General features: G+C 40.8%; 2 protein-coding genes across 4 annotated transcripts in view; one reads left to right on the top strand and one right to left on the bottom strand.

The window, feature by feature from the left end:
* si:dkey-178k16.1 (protein 4.1) overlaps positions 1–10630 on the top strand; it is a 68535-nt gene extending 57905 nt beyond the window's left edge. For both annotated transcript variants that reach the window (XM_061681687.1, XM_061681679.1), the window contains 8 exons: positions 566–616; positions 1925–2329; positions 4399–4614; positions 5908–5967; positions 8452–8541; positions 8663–8743; positions 8868–8981; positions 10474–10630. In XM_061681687.1, coding sequence (XP_061537671.1) covers positions 566–616; positions 1925–2329; positions 4399–4614; positions 5908–5967; positions 8452–8541; positions 8663–8743; positions 8868–8981; positions 10474–10479 — 1023 coding nt within the window. In that variant the 3' untranslated portion in view covers positions 10480–10630. The remainder of the gene's footprint in view (positions 1–565; positions 617–1924; positions 2330–4398; positions 4615–5907; positions 5968–8451; positions 8542–8662; positions 8744–8867; positions 8982–10473) is intronic.
* Positions 10631–12567: 1937 nt separating this feature from the next.
* The window catches only part of cntn3a.1 (contactin 3a, tandem duplicate 1), a 124232-nt gene continuing 117605 nt past the window's right edge, over positions 12568–19194 (bottom strand). For both annotated transcript variants that reach the window (XM_061681658.1, XM_061681667.1), the window contains 2 exons: positions 18597–18765; positions 12568–16103 (listed from right to left, as the gene is read on the bottom strand). In XM_061681658.1, the coding sequence (XP_061537642.1) occupies positions 16015–16103; positions 18597–18765 (258 nt within the window). In that variant the 3' untranslated portion in view covers positions 12568–16014. The remainder of the gene's footprint in view (positions 16104–18596; positions 18766–19194) is intronic.

Raw genomic sequence — 19194 nt, 5'->3', positions numbered from 1 at the left:
CCGCTGTTGCAAGGAGCGCAAGGCCTTTTCCAACCATTCTTTCGTCAAAATCAGTTAGTAAGTGGCTAAGTACGGCTCTGAGACTAAATGTCCTGCCTTGGCACTTCTGTAGCAACATTAGACAATCTAAAAACATCAATTAATCACAGTCAGAGGCTGCAGAGCTGCCAAATCTTTCAGGGTTCAGGCATTCATACATCCCATTTGCAAATGAATACCTTTCACCTGAAAATTGTTTTTGTTTTTTTGTTTTTTAAAAGTGCAATGGTCGAGTGCATGGCATTACAGTTAATTTTGAAGTGAAATACAGCATGCTTCTGACTAAAGCTTTAGTTAGGAATTCTGTTGTTTGTTTTTCAGCCTGAGTAAGAAACCCCAATGGATGACTTGTCATGCATTACATTGAGAACTTCAACTGTCAAAACTAATGTTTGAGTTCATTTTTCTAATGAAATCCCATTATTTGGATACCATTAGGTACAATGTCATCTGGGTGAATTTTAAGATTTGATTCATTATTGGCTTCATAATAATGTACATTTGTGCTTTGTTTGTTCTTCTGTAGGAGACACCTTCGACACCTGCCATTCATGAGGAACCTCTCAGCGATTCCGTGGTGAGTAATCACTCAGCTTCATACTGGATGGTGTTTCTATTACAGGGGTACCTTGAAGTTGTGTTCACTGTGTTTTAAAACTACATTTCAATTTTATTTGGAAGATTTATTTCCGGAGTCCAAGCTGTCGTCATCATAAAATCTTTAGAAACTGTACAGGCAATGTAAGTTAAGCATTTTAACATCTTATATGATTATGTTTGTCTGCGTAGTTTCTCAATCATCATCTACAAAGGTTGAATGAAGGCAACTGGACTGTTCTTGTTTGTTGAAGACGTTTCACCTTCTTCTGATCATTTTAATAATTGTAACCAATTTTTTATTAATGGACTGTATTTTTTTTAATTTCTTCTCAGTAACACTTAGATCATTGAATGTAAAGTATAATACAAATAAAACATATTATTTTTATTATTATTATTATTATTATTATTACGGGTGATCATCTCAGACACCTAAACACTTGCTAATTTCATGCTAATTTTTGCGAGCTTCTCATTTTCTTGCCTTCTTCATCATCCATTTGGAAAAAGTGTCAGAAAAAGTCACACAAATTTAAAGAAAAAGAAAAATCACACTCAGTTAATCATTTAATGCTGGCTAAAATGAGATCTGCTGGCACGAAGGACGACTGGTTAGCACATCTGCCTCACAGTTCTGTGTGGAGTTTGCATATTCTCCCCGTGCCTGGGTGGGTTTTCTCCGGGCACTCCGGTTTCCTTCCACATCCCAAAAACATGCGTGGTAGGTTGATTGAAGACTCTAAATTACCCGTAGGTGTGAATTTGAGTGCGAATGGTTGTTTGTTTATATGTGCCCTGCGATTGGCCGGCGCCCGATTCAGGGTGTAACCTGCCTCCCGCCTGAAGATAGCTGTGATAGGCTCCAGCAGCCCGCGACCATAGTGAGGTTAAGCGTCAAGAAAATTGATGGATGGATGGAAATGAGATCTAATTAAGTGCATAATGTTGTGTTTTTAAGATTGAAAAACTCAAAATGCTATTTGTAGTATTTCACCTGAAAATGTTTTTAATATTTTGACAATAAATACATACGTTTACAGGAATAACAGTAACTGTCAAGTAATTACAATTACATACTAGTAATATAATTCCAACAACTGTTTTATAGGCCCTAATATTATAACAGGAATAGATAGCAAATGATGTGTGTTTGTGAAACTTATACTAAAGCGTAAATTCATCCACAGTCTTCACCTAAGAACAGGTATACTTTATGCTCAGAGGTTAGGCTAGTAGTTAGGCTGGTTATTTTTTCTCAACTGATATCATAGATCCTCTCTTGTAGCGGGAGCCTTGGGAGCGACGTCTGGGGTCAGTGTCCGAGGACGATCAAGACCACGAGATCTTGTACTTGAAGGAAACCCACTTGGGCATCGAGCGCAAATGTTCCAGTATCACAGTCAGCTCCACTTCCAGCCTGGAGGCCGAGGTTGACTTCACCGTCCTCACCGACCTGCACACGGGGATGGAGGAGTTCTCCCGGGGCATGTCCGAGCTGGGCGAGCGGGACTTGTCGCCCGACGGGGGTTTGCGGTTCGGGATTGACTTCCTGCAGCAGCAAGGGCCCTCAGAGTTATGGCCTCCTTTGGTGTCTGCGCCTCCTGTGTCCGGAGGCGTGAGCAGCAGTCCTCCAGCTAAGCACATCCAAGCTGAAGAAGTCCGGACAGAACCCAAGCGGAATGATGTACAGGTACATCACAAGTGTTCTTCTGGTTCTTTTGGGTTTGGTCAGGCTGTTCGCTATTTTTGGACTGGTCTTTCCTTTAAATCAGTGATTCTCAACTGGTGGATTGGTACCCAAAATTACAGACCCTTTCCAAAAAAAAATTAATATGATGGAAAGGTTTATTTCCCATAATTCCATTCAAAAAGTTAAGCTTTCATAGGTTATAGATTCAGGGCCCACAATTTAAATAATTTCAAGTATTTATTTGTTTACTGATTTGGGGTGCAATGTCCAGTGCAGGTGTTGGTAAACTCTGCTTTCTTAAATCCAAGGTCACCGCAACAGTCTACCAGAATGTTTTAGAGGACTTCATGATTACTTCTGCTAAGGATCTGTATAATGCAGATTTCATCATCCAGCAGGACCTGGCCCCTGCTCATACTGCCAGAACCTGGTTTGATGCCCATGCCATCACAGTGCTTGACTGACCAGCCAACTCGCCAGATCTAAAACCATTGAGAATCTATGCGGTATTATCAGGAAATTAGGTGTACCAGATCCATTCTAATTTTTTGAATACCTGATTTGGTGGTTTGTATGAGCTGGAAGCCCAAATTATGTAAACATAAAGAAATACTTTAAATTGTTTAACTTGTGGTGCCTCAATCTATAAACTATGAAAGTTCAACTTTTTGAATGGAATTATGGAGATAAATAAACTTTTCCATGATATTTTTTTTTGGAAAGGGTCTGTAGGTATCGGACATGAAAAATATGAGGTAAGGGACTTTTCTAGAAAGAAGAGATCAGTGCCAAACTATAAGTGAAAATGTGTGGTTGTATTTTGCACAATTCTATCCACTCATTCATCTCTTCATCGCTCCATCGCTTATCCTCACTTGGGTTGCGGTTGTGCTGGAGCCTATCCCAGCTTTCTCCAGGCAAGAAGCTGGGTACGCTTTGGACTGTAGCCAGCCAATTGCAGTATTTTGTGCAAATGTAATATTTAATTTTATTTTCTCAAATTAGCAACCATCAGAAAATGCCAGCCTTGTGACAACAATTGCGTGCCAATGGTTTCAACCATATCGATGCTTGCTGATTACATAAAATGACAAATTTAGTGGTGTTATGCAAATAGAATTAATCAAAAACAGAATCAGAATACTTGAAATATGCATTAGCACATTAGCATGTTAGCACTAAATGCTAACATTATTACCACATAGAGCACATCAGACAGCGGACAAAACAAATCATCAATTAATTTGAGTAACAAATCAATGCATCACATTACTACTTTAATGATAAAAGATCAGCATCAAAACCGTTCAAAAATAAATACAACAGGAGGTACGTTTTCATCGCTCTTAGTTAATTTCAATTGCTAAGCCTAAAGTGCTCATTACTGCCAACTTTAGGACTGGAGTGGAACAGTATTACCCGGAAGAAAATGACTTTTGGCTATGGTGAAGGACAAATGGTATTATGAAATGACACTTTCACGAACATGCTATTTTTGCTGGATCTTTGGCAATTAGTCATCATAGTCACCTGTCACTCAATATTAACTGGACAGACCAAAACAGGTATGACTAAATAAATACCTGTAAATAGACAGCAAAATAGTAAAAAGCACACATGCCTTACAGTTCTGAGGTTTGGAGTTTAGATTTGTCTGCGGCCTTCCTGTGTGCATTGTTCACCCTGTGTTTCCCTGAGTTTTCTGCGGCTACCGATACTCCAGTTTCATCATACATTCCAAAACATACATGTTAGGTGAATCAAATATTCTAACTTGTCCATTGGTGTCAATGTGAGTGTAAATAGTTTTTTTATTTAGACGCGGCTGCGATGGGCTGGCCACCAGTCCAGGGTGTACCCTGCCCCTTGCCGAAAGTTAGCTGGGATAGGTTCCATCTTACCCGCATCCCCAATGAGGACAAGCAATAGGCCTAGAGAATATAAATGGATCAATATATTAAGGTGATATTTGCATAAACTGAGGGGTGATTGACATGTGCTTGTGGCTTCCGTGATCTGTTTTTTTTTTGTACGGCAGCAACAATTTTGCCTCGTGTTTTCCTCTCAAGCCTGTAGTGCCTAAAAAGCCCAAGAGGTCGGTACCAGTGTCAGCTTCAGTGGACCGGGAGCAAGCACACAGGGAAGCCATTCGGGTCACCAGCGGCGCGCCTCTGAGTCGGGAAGCCAGTGATGTCATCGCCGCAGTGAGGAAGACAGACGTCAGGATGGAGACCCAGCCTAATGGGTCAGAGGTCACGACGACCATAGTGGAGTTCACAGATCAGGTTGGTTCAGAACTGTGTTTTGGTGAATGATATTGTAGATCAGGAACAATTCGTAGCATTCCGCATAGCAGGTGCAGCCGCAATGCACCATGGGACTGGCTAATAGTGGTTTTAATGGTCCTTAATCCTCCTTACCCTTTAGTATTGCTCGGACACAATTAAAAAAACCAAATCAAATTTATTAGAGTCTAGGGCTGCAGAGTGCACTAGTGGTTAGCACGTCTGCCTCACAGTTCTGAGGTTGGGTGTTTGAATCTCGGCTCCGGCGTTCATGTGCTCACGATCTCCCCGTGCTTGTGTGGAATTTTTCCAGGTACTCCAGCTTCCTCCCAAATTCACAAAACATGCATTCTTTCATTCGTTTATTGAAGACTGCTCATCGATGTGAATTTATTTGTCTGTTCCCTGCGTTTGGCTGGCGACCAGTCCACGGTCCACTCCACCTCTCGCCCATTAAGCTGGGATAAGCGTTTTTGGAAATGGATGAATGGACCATGAAAGCTTTTGTAATTAATTGATCATATTTCAGTGAAATACAAATATTTAACACAGTAAGCAATGTTTTTCAATTAAAATTGATGAGTGTAATTAAATGTGTTTTTTATGTAGTATACCTTAATATAGCATCACCAGTTGTCAAATGCTTTGTTACTTTTTTGATTATCAAGCAGCCACACTTTGTTCATGAGTCATGATTATTGCAGTAAATAAATGTGTTCTTTATCAAAACGTCATCCATTATCCATTTCCTATAGCGCCTCATTACTGCCGCCAGTGAGCTGGCGCCTAACCCGATCCCAACTGACTTCGGGCAAGAGGCAGGGTACACCCTGGACCGGACACCAGCTACTGTAATCCTAGGGCTCATATAGACAAACAACCATTCACGCTCGCATTCACAACCATGAACAATTAATTCTTCTATGAACCTGACATGCATGAGAGGAAGCAGAAGTACCCACATAAAATCCACACAAGCACAGGGAGAACGTGCAAAGAGATTTAAAACCCACCCTCAAAACTGTGAGGTAGACGTGCTAACCTTACGCCATTATGCTGCCCTTATTATTACTACATGTAATAATAAATACAGGAGGAGCCCTATCAAGTTGCAGGAAAACACACGTCGGATTAGAGAATATTACTAGAATTCTTAGCCACCGCAACAGAAAACAACAGGAGCGATGCTACAATATTTTTACATTATGGCAATACATATATTTTAGCAAGTTTGAGTCCTGAGGAGGAAGCAAATTTCTAATTTGGGTCTTGAACCTAATCTTGTTGTTGCAGGATCACGGTATGACTGGCCTGAGCGAGGTGTCTTACTCCACAAGACAGAGCGTGTCCCCTGTGAGTATGAACAGCAGACCTCTCCAAATCCATCTAATCAGATCCATTACAAGAGTTCCAAACTGTATTAATAATTGATCATTTTCAACAAGATAGTGACCATTTTATTTAGCTTTGATGATGAAATTGTATGTTGGGACCTGATCGTTGTTTGAAGACATATATTACACATACAGGATCAAACACAAATGCGGTACAATGAGCTGGTTTACAACCATGCATTTCTAGTTCGCACGCACGCACGCACACACACACACACACATCACACAAGTCATGGTAACTGACACACTCTGCAGTCGAGTGGTACGGCAAGCAGTGGCTCATTTGCATGTGATTGGACAGCCAACCCTAAAACTGTGAAATCCAGCATAAGGTCCACGTACTAGTACGCTCATTGTCCATACTAGTAAAACAATTCAGCGCAATAGTAGAATGACTGTGTCTTACTAGTGCCACTTTTGACCTATTAGTATGCAAATAAACCTTACTAATGTATTAATTTTAATTAATTTGTGAAAGTGTCCTTTTCAAATCTGCAGTAAAAGGTGTCCAAGTCGTCGGCTAGTCGTTTATTGTTCTCAGCTTGGGGGGATGGTCGCTTGTAATTGGTTAGCGATTGGAAGGCATGCCAGACTGATTTAGAGTCATTAGCGGTAAACTGTTTTTCTAACTTTACTGCATAGTTTCTCTTTGCAATGGTAACTTCTTCAGACAGCTGGTTTCTAGCGCGATTATACATGGCCCTATCTCCACTTCGATATGCATCCTCTTTAGCCTGGCAAAGTTGCTTAAGTTTGGCAGTGAACCAAGGCTTGTTGTTATTGAACGTGCGAAATGACTTTGTTGGTACACACACACCTCTTCACAGAAACTGATATAGGACGTGACAGTGTCCGTATATTCATCCAGGCTGCCAGCTGAATTTTCAAAGACACTCCAGTCTGTGCAGTCTCGACAGCTTTGAAGTTCTATCTTTGCTACGTAGGTCCACTTTTTCACTGTTTTCACCATAGGCTTTGCGCATTTAAGTTCTTGCCTCTATCTTGGTGTAGCGTATATGAGGGTTAAATAAAAATGTATGTATATGTATGTCGCTGTTGGTCGAACGAAGAGCCCACAACAAAGGGGGCTCCGGCCTTTATGGTTAGCCGCCAAGGGGGTTCCCTCCCGACCCCCGCTTTCCTAGCTAGTGCTCCATCCATTGTCCCAGCCAGGAGGAGCAAGTGTCACTGAACACAGCAGGAAAGAAGTCTTTGTTGGTGAGCCTCTTCAGGCTGGCTGGCGGTGGAAGTTAATTAATTTAGCGTCCGGGTGAGGAACCAGATGTCTGTGTCTCAGCTTTTATGCTACTTGGGACTGGTTTGTAATTCATTTAGCGTCCCTGTACGACGTTAAATCTGGCATCCCCGTGGTCATCAGTCTCGGCAGGGAAGCAGAGACAGTGATGCAGCTCGGTCTGGAGTTTGGGGGTCACGGTGCCATCGGACGAGAGCGTGTCCGTTACATTGGTATTAAGTGAATTAAGCAGTGATCAGACGAGCCCAGAGCTGCGCCAGGTATGGCACGGTATGTGTTATTTAGTGCAGTATAGCAGTGGTCTAAAATGTTATTTTCCCTGGTAGGACAGTCGATGATGTGCAGCTTGTATTTAGGGAGTTCGTGGTTGAGTTTAGCTTTGTTAAAGTCCCCAAGAATAATGAGGGGTGAGTCTGGGTGTTTTTTTTCCATTTCATTTACTTGTTCAGCGAGCGTTATCAGTGCAGCATTCGTGTTAGCTTGAGGCAGAATGTAAACACTGACGAGAATGAAAAATGCAAACTCATGCGGCGAGTAGAATGCAGACTCTAAATGCGGTCTGCAGTGTGTGCTGAGCTCTGTGACTTCAGTACACCATTTTTCGTTGATATAGAAGCATATCCCGCCGCCTTTTGTTTACCCCGATAACTCCATGACGCGGTCTTCCCTGTGAAGATCGAAGCCCAGAAGCATTACGGCGCCATCGGGGACAGCCTCACAAAGCCAAGTCTCCGTAAAGCACAGGGCGGCGGAACGTACAAAGTCTTTACTGGTCTTTGTCAGAACATAAAGCTCGTCCATTTTGTTGGGTTGGCAGCGTAGATTCCCGAGAAGGATCGACGGAAACGCCAATCTGTAGTCTCTCTTGTGGAGCTTCACTTGGATGCCGGCGCGCTTCCCCCTTCGTCGCCTACGTCTCCATGTGCCATAGACCGCAGATGGATATTTTGATATCCAGCTTAAGGTTGTACTAGTAGACCAATAGTGGCTACTTTACTCGTATGACACAGCCATTGTACTATTTTGCCCTAGTCATTGTACTAGTGAGCTGCATTGTCTTACTAGTGAAGATAAAGTGTGTGCTAGTACATGGACCTTAAGATGGATATTGAGGATACAGAATAAACAGCTTTCCATAGTGGCAAGTGGGCGAACATCTACAGCAAGTACAACTGCTTTCCCCCACAGGTGCATATGGGCAGTCTTGGAAGAGAGACGACAGGGTCTCCCATCCTTGTCACTGAAAATGTTACATCGGCGACCACGCAGGTTACCAAGGTAGACATTAAAAATGGACAAAGCACATTAAATCATATATTGTGGAATGTGCTGTTTAACTTGAGGACACACAGTGGTGTGTTGTATTTTTGTGTGTGTAATGCCCATATATGTACTGCAGACGGTGAAAGGGGGCTACTCAGAGACCAGAATTGAAAAGAGAATCATCATCACAGGAGACGATGATGTGGACCAGGAACAGGTAAACTGCACACTTCCATCCAAACAAGGTCACACTGGATCTTTGCTGCCATCATTGAGCTGAGTGACATGATCGTTCAAGACAGCTGATGCGCGGCTGTGACTCTTTCTCTCTGATCTGGCAGGCTCTGGCCATTGCAATCCAAGAGGCCAAGCAGCAGCATCCTGACATGCAGGTGACCAAGGCGGTGGTTGTCAGGGAAACAGAATCATCCACTGAGGAACGTCATGCATCAGCGGTAACTGTGTGTGTGTGTGTGTGTGTTTTTTTTTTTTAAGCCACTGTGGTTCAAATCAACAGACGTAAACTTGCATTTGTTGGGTACATCTGTTAGACATTCGCTCAAATCGTCACCTCCTTCAAATAAATCAAAAGCATGGTACTTTCTGCAGTTGCGTAAATGCCGATGGGAAAATGTTAACCATTGAGTAAGACAACAGACAGGAGAAGCACTTTTCAGAATAATGGGAGATAAAATTAAATACAAACTTGCATGCAAGGACATTTTAAATACAATCTGATGGCTGGTCTGGGAAGTGTCTGACAGTTTTTCCTTAGGCGAGGTCATGTACTGTATATATTTCGCTAATATTAAATAAATGGTCCCTATTCACAGAAAATATGCTATCTAATTTAAAGGTGACATATTTGAGAAATTAAGTTTTTATTGTTTGTATACAAATAATTGGGTCTGGAGTGGCTGCCTACCCATCGAATGTGAAATTACACAACTATGTAAATCTTAAATAACCTGCCTACTTTTGCAAATATGAGCAAGCAGCCATGCACTTCCACCTAATTTACATAATAACCACCTCCACACTGAGGTTCTCGGCCAATGACATTGCAACTCGGCTGGACGAAGTTCCAGAGTGAAAAAAAACACTTTGACGCAGCAGCCAAAGCACTATCATAGCAAAGCCAAAAGGTAAGCAGAGCTGCAGTGTTGGCACGGATTACCATCAGCTAATAATGAGGGCTGGCTCGTTGCATGAGAAAGATCCCCCCCTACGGATTCAAATTCATAATGGTAACAAATATGCTGTAGAACTAATCTATAATTGTAGACCCTTGGGGTATTTTGATGAAAGCAAGGCACAGACATGGTTTGAAGACACCTGACAACCGTTTTGAATGGCGAAAAAATGCATACAGCACTTAAACTAAGGGCAGCCATCTTGCGGTGGTGTATCTGAAGCTTGCTTGTACCTCAAATTTTGGCTAACAACACAGAAAAATGAAAAACATTGACAGAGCGCTGGTTCAGTATTTGGAAAATTTGTTAGTTGGTGCACACAATTAAGTCCAGGTACCACAATACAGGTACATCTCAATGAATTAGAATAGTATCAAATGTTTAATTGAGTTAGGTTTACTTAGGTTTAGTTCAACTCAAAAAGTGAACCTCGTATTATCGAGATGCACGACACACACTCCGATATTAAACAAAAGTGTTTTACGAATCTACAGTATATAATGTACGAGGACTGAAAGAAATGGACTTTTCTACCATATTCTAATTTATTGAAATGCACCTGTATGTACAATCACAAGCTAGCGCTAATACAATTTCAGAGGTGTCCTGGCAGGTCCGCCAATATTATCTACTGCTAATGCCAGTGATGTAAGGCAACTGTGGCAACAACAGGTATGCTAGTTCAGTTGTTTGGAAGTCACGCCATTATATACTGTTGCTTTAAAATGACTCCTCCATTCTGTTCCCCCTACAGTCGTGATTTCCTGACATTAGAAGCTGTCACGTTTCATCCCAGATGACAGCCCTTCCCCCCGAAAGAAAAACGGAACTCTTTTTGAATCTAATGTCTTCTATTCTTATTTCTGTTGAAACATATCTTTATTCTTGTGACACAGAATGCTTTGGGGGCGATGCTGCAAAAAAAAAAAAAAAAAAGTGGGGGGGGGGGGGGGGAAGAAAAGATTGGTGGATATCTTGCTCTAGAAGAAGCCAACAATGTTCCCTATTTCAAAGGGATTTTGTTCATTTTTGTGCTATGGTTGCACCCTTGTCCACACTGTCATTTTACAAAAGGGACTAAGAAATGGTTATGTAGTAGTAGAACGCCTAGTTCACAAACTCCTGCCGTGTATGCTTCTCAATTAGTAATGCATTTAATAACTTACAATGACTACTGAAATGGACAATTACATTAGTTTATGTCCTATCCGCATTGCACTGTCTGATGAGGATAGACTTGAATAGAAAAGAACAACAGCGCCCTCTGATGGTGTGTTCAAGACCCGACGTCTGAGTTGAGTTTTAGGGATTGTACTGTAGTAGTGTATGAATGTGAGTTGCTACAACGTGATGAATTGTACATTTCAACAATTTCTGCCTTTGGGTCGAGAAATCATGAGAAATCTATCCAAATAGTAGTCCAGCATGTTTAAAAAGGGCCCAGTTCCTCACCTCCTTTCCCAGCCTCACGAGCTCAACTGCATATTTGTGTAGTGAATAGATTTATTAAGCTCATCACTGGGTTTCTCTAACAGTATTCGAGATCATGTTTCCATGGCAATGTCTTTGCATTATTGGGCTTTAATTGAGAAATGCATTGAAGCCACAGTGAATGGTAATGATTGCAGATTGTAATGACAGAAACAACAAAGGCCAAGTTGTGATGTATAAAAAGAGGAAATTTAACTTCCTGACGGGAAATGAAAAATGCTCACTGAAATAAGGTGCAGACTTGCCCAGGGTACGCAAAAATGATATACTGTATACTTTCCACCACAACAGACCCTGCCCTGTATGTTTTTACAAGTAATGTGCTTCATAAAAATACACATTTTTCTCCCCTCCAGAATGAAAAACAGAGTATACTCTGTTGCAGTTCCACTTTTTATGTATGCTTCTTTCAGATCAGTGCTATTTATCTTGCAATGTGCAGCAATCTGATTTGAATTTATTTCGACATTGCAGACATGTCATGTGCCACTTATCAGTTAGATGGGATGAAGTTTGTGAAACTTTTTTTTGTATCAACTAGAAATGTAATTACTGAAGTGCCAGAGTGTTGACAAGGTTTCAGGACTTGTGTCCTTATTTGCAGAACTTGTGTAAAGGTTGTATTATGTGATTGATGAGAATTGTTATATATGTTTTTTTTTTTTTTTTTTTTTAACTCAAGAGGTAAGAGACATTTCCATGTGTAGTGTCGCTCAGTTGTTTCGTGTGAATGGAACGGAAGATGAACGAAACAAAACAAAGCAAAGTACCTTCATTGTAGTTGTAGCTACTGTATCTGGTGCGAGGTCATTGAAGATGTGACGTGGTTGCCATGGTCTCACAGGACACTAGAGGGCAGAAAGAGAGCCTTGCATCAGCACTGCGTAGCTTGCCTTTACCGTCAATCATCTTGGAGCTTCCTGTACACGTGACAGAAACGTGCCTGTCCTACCCGAGAGCAACTGCAGATGCTGTGGACCTTTGAACTTCACTTGAGCCCTAATCGTGGCCCTCTGCACTCCTCCTCCTCATTCTGCAGCTTCACCTCTACTGCAGTGCTTCTCCGTCAAATCGTGCCGTGTCTTTGCTGTACATTGTACTTGCATTCCTCTCAAACAAATAAACAACAAGAGAAAAACTTGGCTGTCCCTTTCCTAACGGTGGGTAGTCACTGTAGAACGGTGCCTTGAGATACGAGCTGAATTTGTTCCGTGACCACAATCGTAACGCTATACACGTATCTCAAATGATCTTCCCTCGCTGAAACGAATGGGAGTGCCATTCATCTTTTCCAGCCGCACTTAAAACAACAACAACAATTTTTGTAATATGTTTTTTAATAGGGAAAATAGGACTCTACACTTTATGAAAACAAAGTCATAACATAATTAAATAGAATGTAAAGAATTCATCAGTTTGTACATCAGGATTTAATAATTCGATCATGTATAAATGCACAACCTACTTCCGCATTCGGCAAACCAGGTAAAAGCACTTCCTCCTCCCTCGGGTGAATGGGGAAGGAGACGGTTTCAAACCACCTGTTGGAACTTTAAACATCGACGTCAACTAAAGATGTCACCACAGAGCCACCAAAGATGACAATAGACCAAGTTTAGACTTCATTCAAGTTTACGGCTCATATTTGTATAGATAAATGATATGTATGTATTTAACTTTTGTTTGACAACACCAGCCATAAAGAAATACATTTTAACAAGTTTGGCTTCAAACGATCATAGTATCAATCCACGTTATGCTCGTTAGCATGGTATACAAAGGAAGTCAGCTATTCCGTGTTCCACGCTGGTCATTCATTATGACGCACCTTCCAGTGTGCCTGCATTGGCCACCGGGGGCAGTATAATGCAGTCCTACAGACACAAACTAAAAAGCGTCACCACTACTCAGTGACTCAGTAATGTACAATAATATTGGGCATTTTTTGCAGTGTAAAAATATTTTATGGCCATGAGCATTGTTACACTGTCTGTCTACATGTATTGCTCCACCATTTGAGTTCAAACATCCGTTGCTTAACGGGTTAACAGGCCAAGACTATCGATGCTAATTGTTAGGCCGTCTACAGCGTTTTACATTATACGTTAGCATTAAGCTAGCGGGTTGTTCCTTAAGCAAAGTTGTTTGGTTGTTTTGAATGCAATGCGTAAATGTCTGTTTTATGTTTCGTTTGAAAATCCACTTCAACTGGGACTGGCAGTGAAAAGCTTGAAGCGTCATTTTTGAAGAATTGTTGACTATCTGCCAAATTTCTGATTGTTGTGGAGTTGAGTTTGCAGATATGGCCCCCTGCATCATTTTAGCTGGCCTGTGAAGGCTTTCCACAATTCTTCTTCGAAACTTGCCATAAAAGTATGATAAATTGATCAAATATGTTGGGGTGATAATTACCATTCCCACACAACATACTTAAGTGACAGAGGGGGGCCGCACACTCCAGTCACACGCCCATTCTGTAAACAAACAGTGCAGCTCCGTTTCTGGCTAGCAAACATCATGGCTAGCCATGTTTAAAAAAATAACTCACATACAAAGCCAACTCCCAATAACATTTAAATCTCTCCCAGTGTCTTCAGATGGAGCCAAAGCAATAAAACATTTTTAGAGCATAATAATTTACTTGTCTGTATCTTTCATCGAAAAGAAAACACTTAAGGTGTTTATCATTCATTTTAAATGTCATTAAATATGTTCCTGCTCAAACAAAACATTAGCATTTTTTTCTTCTTTCCCCTAACTTTGCCCAATGTGAACCGAACCGAATCATCATTTTTGGTGTACAGTTACACTCTGATTGATTATCCATTAATGTGTTTTCACAGTTATAACTGGCTGCCTGAAGACAATTATAACCACTACATTAGACACTCCTGCTGTACAGCAATGGTGGGCAACTTTTTTTCTATTTTTAGAATTGCATGGTTGGGTGAATCAAAGGTTCTCGTGGCCGGAATACGAAACACGCGCCATAGGTTTGCTATAGTATTCTTTGAGGGTGTGAAATGCGATTCAAAATTACATTCCTGATCATGTAAATGCATTGCCCAAGGCTATATATTAAAATATGATCACTGACTCAAAACAATACTGCATATGTAAATACCACGTCCAATTACATTCAGAAATGGCACAAAACACACCACTTTCTTGCGATTAAATTGCAATTTAAAGTTGTTATAATACGAAATAGGATAATAATTAAATAAATATATTAAATATAAAAAATCAAATAAAATAGGACAGGTGTCAAAATATACACAGAAAACTGAAAAAATACTTTCCCTTTGAGAAAAAGTGGCGTACCAAAGAAATAAAAATAAATATTTAAAAAAAATACATTATAAAACAGGTCTACAGATTACATGAATCAGTACTAGAGATTGATCACATGGCCTGTTGGATGTTGTATGAAAAGAAATACAGAGTATCATTAAAATACACATTTTGGGGATATTTGGAAAATGTTCATTTCTATTAATTATGTTTTAAGCAAACGTCCAGAAAATATTGCACATTCATGCAGGACTCTCCAATTAGTCTAGTTCAAGAAGAGATTTATTTCCATTTAAGGTCCTGTGCAGAGAAAAGAGTTGAAGGTCTTGAATGCAGCTTCAAGACAGTTCTGGCTATATAAAGAACAGGACAGCATCGCTTACATTTTGAGACCATTCTCATTAGTTAAGAAGCAGCAACTAAGGAGGAAAACGGCATCATGTTTATTAAAAGCTTGTTGAACCATCCAAACATCTGGCAAATTTGCCAATCCCAATCCGATAACAGCAAATGACAAATAATCCATCCTCTCGAAGTAAATCAGAAAGATCTGTTTCTCACGATGAAAGACAGGAGAAAGCTGTATTGTTTGAGCCCACATTGCCCCAAAGTACGCAGAACATACATACGACGTGAAAAAACGAGGGAGTATAAATGAACGGAAATGTTGACTAATCACAACAGCACAGATCCTAATTAGAAGACTTAAGGCTCAATTGGGACCTGAGGATTCCATACATCGAGTGTACAACTCTCAGCGTGCCACCATTATGCACTTGGTGAGGAGGAAACATGGATGAGGAAGGTAAGACATTGATTCACTAGCGCTCACAACATCAGCAGGTTTGGCCTTGTCATGTCTATGAATCACAACTTTGGTTACAGTCTGTTTTATGGCTGATGGGATGCAGACTGAAAACATAAAAGCATCAATAAGATCCAGGTAAAGTCACAGAGGTCCCAAATTGGAGTTAATGGCAAAGCAAAGCAATAGGCTCACTTGTTTCGCCCGGAATCAGCAACTATTCTTTTTTTTTTTGTGTGTGTGTTCCAAAACACAGTCTACATGGAGCAAGAGGAATTTTGTCTTCAACAGCGCTTAACTAGAACGTCACTTGTTTCTGTATTTCTTATAAAAGCGCTTCTTGTCCCCATACGCCAGAAAGAAAATTTGGGAAAAGTCCACAAGTACACAACCTCCGATCCATGACACTATCCATATATTAGAAGTGAGGAAACAACAACAACAAAACAAAAAAAATCCAGGAAGACTGCAGGTCAATTCCTGTCACATAAGCGCCACTTCTTAAAGGACCAGTTCCTTTAAATAACTTCTTAACAAGGGATGAAGTGCTTTCTTCACAAGGCAATCTTCGCAGCTAGAAGAGAACAAACGGCACAGCCAGGTGGGAAGCAGGTGAAAATGAAGACAAGGCTCCCTGGCCTCTCGCCTTTGCCCTGCTCATTCTCTTGATGTTAGACTGCAGCGCTGACTTCCTGCAAACGTCGGTCATAGCACGGTCCTGGCTGTGAGGATGAGCACGGCAAGGTTGGCCACAGGAAGTGATGAAGACACTGAGGCCCCCGTGGCGATGGAGCCTTAATAAAAAAAACACAAACACATATAGGATGGAACATTTGTCCACTCAACATTAGGAGCACCTCTACATCAAATAAATCTAATACAGGAGTTATAACAAGAGATGTTCAAAGATAAAAATCCTCAGTTTTGATTAGGGGCACCTCTACATCAAATAAATCTAATACAGGAGTTATAACAAGAGATGTTCAAAGATAAAAATCCTCTGTTTTGATTTATACTGTAAGAGGTTTTGTTTAGTTTGCTGGTTGGAGTTTACATCAAACTGAGAGTTCTTACTAAAAGTTTGCCCCTTGTAGATAAATAACTTGATAAAACATTTAGAAACAGCTCTAAATATACCATGAATTTTCATAGTTGGAATGTTTCCATGAGAATTAATTGGACTTAATGGTAATAAATTAGGAATTTACAGAATTGAAGTTTGACTCGTAATACCAAACTTAAATGTTGCTGGGAATGGGAGGAATACATTTTTGCATCATTCATATTTTAAAACAACCAGATTCCATGCTATTTGATTTCTCAATCAAATACACGTAGCGCACTGCTTAATGCACTACTGCACACTCCCTCCATACATCGTGCATTCCTCCATCACATGCACAATTTGTCGAACCCAGACTTTAAACAGAGGGGGTCTTTTATCATTTAACATTTCGATTGGGACTTTGTTGGTAATTTTGGATGGGGCGAGGAGGGAGGGGTGCATTTTCACTAATGTTTGAATGGGTTGGGTCGGGGGGGATCAGTAACATTTAACTCAACTTACATGTTTTGGTTCTTCAATGACGGAATTGACTGTACATTAAAATATTTATTATAAAATGTGAAAAGTCTCTACTTACAAAAAATGTGTTGTATTATTTTGCATGGAACCCGCATGGTGTTAGCACATCTCCCTCACAGTTCTGAGAACCAGGGATCAAATCCGGCCTCACCTGTGTGGAGTTTGCATGTTCTCCCTGTGCCTGCGTGGGTTTTCTCCACGTACTCCGGTTTCCTCCCACATCCCACAAACATCCGTGGTAGGTTAATTAAAGACTCTAAGACTCTTGCTTGTTTATATGTGCCCTGCAATTGGCTGGCGACCAGTTCAGGCTGTACCCCGCCTCTCGCCCAGACTCAGCTGGGATAAACTCAAGCACGCTCGCGACCCTAGTGAGGATAAGCAGTACGGAAAATGGATGGATGGATTTTGAATGGATGTCTACTAATGACAAAACAAAATGTTGCTATTGACGCTTTAGTATATCTTTTCAAAATTACCCAGCTGAATTTCCAAAGGACATTTACAAGAAATGCCGGCACAATGGAGGACTGGTTAGCACATCTGCGTCACAGTTCTGGGGACTGGGGTTCAAATCCCGGCCCCGCCTGTGTGGAGTTTGCATGTTCTCCCCGTGCCTGCTTGGGTTTTGGCCGGGCACTCCGGTTTCCTCCCACATCCCAAAAACATGCGTGGTCGGTTGATTGAAGACTCTAAAATTGCCCGTCAGTGTGAATGTGTGTGCGAATGGTTGTTTGTTTCTATGTGCCCTGCGATTGGCTGGCGACCGATTCAGGGTGTACCCAGCCTCTCGCCCGAAGATAGCTGGGATAGGCTCCAGCAGCCCGCGACCCAAGTGAGGATAAGCGGTAAAGAAAACGGATGCATGGATGAATTTACAAGAAATCTTCTACTCTTTTAAAATCCCAACAGGACTACGCCTCCCTGATAAATGGGAGTGAGCATTATTATGTTTTTAAAATTTGTTAAAAAATAAATAAATAATAATAATACATTCAGCCCTTCCCCTTGTACTGGATGTTATTTGAGGGTGCAAGTATTAGAAAGCCTATAGATGCAAATTGTTACTTGAGCCACTGGGTGTCACTAGTGTGACACGTACAATTTTTGAGCACCCAGACATCAAAGAGTTAAAGTTGCAAAAAAAAAAAAAAAGAAAAGTTAAAAAGCAATAACGCTCTCCAAGTAAAGCCCATTATTTACACAGCAAGTTCTCAATCTGCAAATAATATTTCTACTGCTGGCTGTTGACATGTAACGAGATGAACTTGAACTTACTTACTGTATATTATCTTAAAGAGCATTTTGTTTTGTGAAACAGTTAAAGATACCTGGGATACCTGAATTTTCTTTGGAATCAATACAGTGTTCATCATTAACCTGACTAGATAGGATGCAGTCAAATCAAAAACCTGACCCCTGCACCTCTTCTCTCTGCAATATTCCAAACTGATCCACTTTTAAGGCCTCTTGTCATGTTTTGTTTAAAAAAAAAAAGAATCTGTCAAGCATCCATTACAGATCAACAGCCACACACACTGCAAAGCTCTCTTATGAGCACTTAACATTTGTAACTCTCACTACACACTCAGATCTCATGTTTCCAGTTAAAGGATTACAAGAGAAGCACGAAAACAGCAACAGTGACAGGAAATGTTCTGTTAGCATGTTTTACGTATCATGTATCGGGTCACTGTCCAACCTGCTATTTTGGGGATTGTAATCTGCTGACTGCTGATGCCCTCCCCGCCTTCGCTGAAAGGTTTAATCTGGATGACGTAGTCCTCGTTGACCGGCAGTGACAACTCTAAGGATGTGGTGTTTGTCTCCACCACACTGGGGCGGCTGTGTTTGTCCTGGCTGTACATCACCTATTGGACGAACACAATATCAGTTTGCTTCCTGCACAATGAAACATAGAGACACAGGAGAAAGTTATAGTGATGATCACTGGAAACCTTGTCAGGCACACCTGCAAAACCTTTATTGGGTCATATTTGACATGAGAAAAATGTCTAGACACACCTCCAAACAAAAATTGCACAAATTGTTTATACAGTAGACTGAAATAATGATAATCTAGTAGTCTCAATTTACTCACTAATTTGCTTAGTGTAAAGTCTGGAGCTGGTTAGTTGAACACAATATTATTACGAAAAATTCACAGATCCATGTAGTATGTACGCTTTCTGTAACACCTTAAAATGTCAAATGATGCCGCCAAATCCCTCCCTAAACAGGAAAGTAGTACAGTTTGGTGTCCAGAAAGTATGTACAAGTGATTCATCTCGACAGAGAGA

The sequence above is a fragment of the Phycodurus eques genome, chromosome 1, assembly GCF_024500275.1.
Source record: "Phycodurus eques isolate BA_2022a chromosome 1, UOR_Pequ_1.1, whole genome shotgun sequence".
Classification (NCBI taxonomy): Eukaryota; Metazoa; Chordata; class Actinopteri; order Syngnathiformes; family Syngnathidae; genus Phycodurus; species Phycodurus eques.
This window is presented reverse-complemented; position numbering and strand designations above follow the sequence as displayed.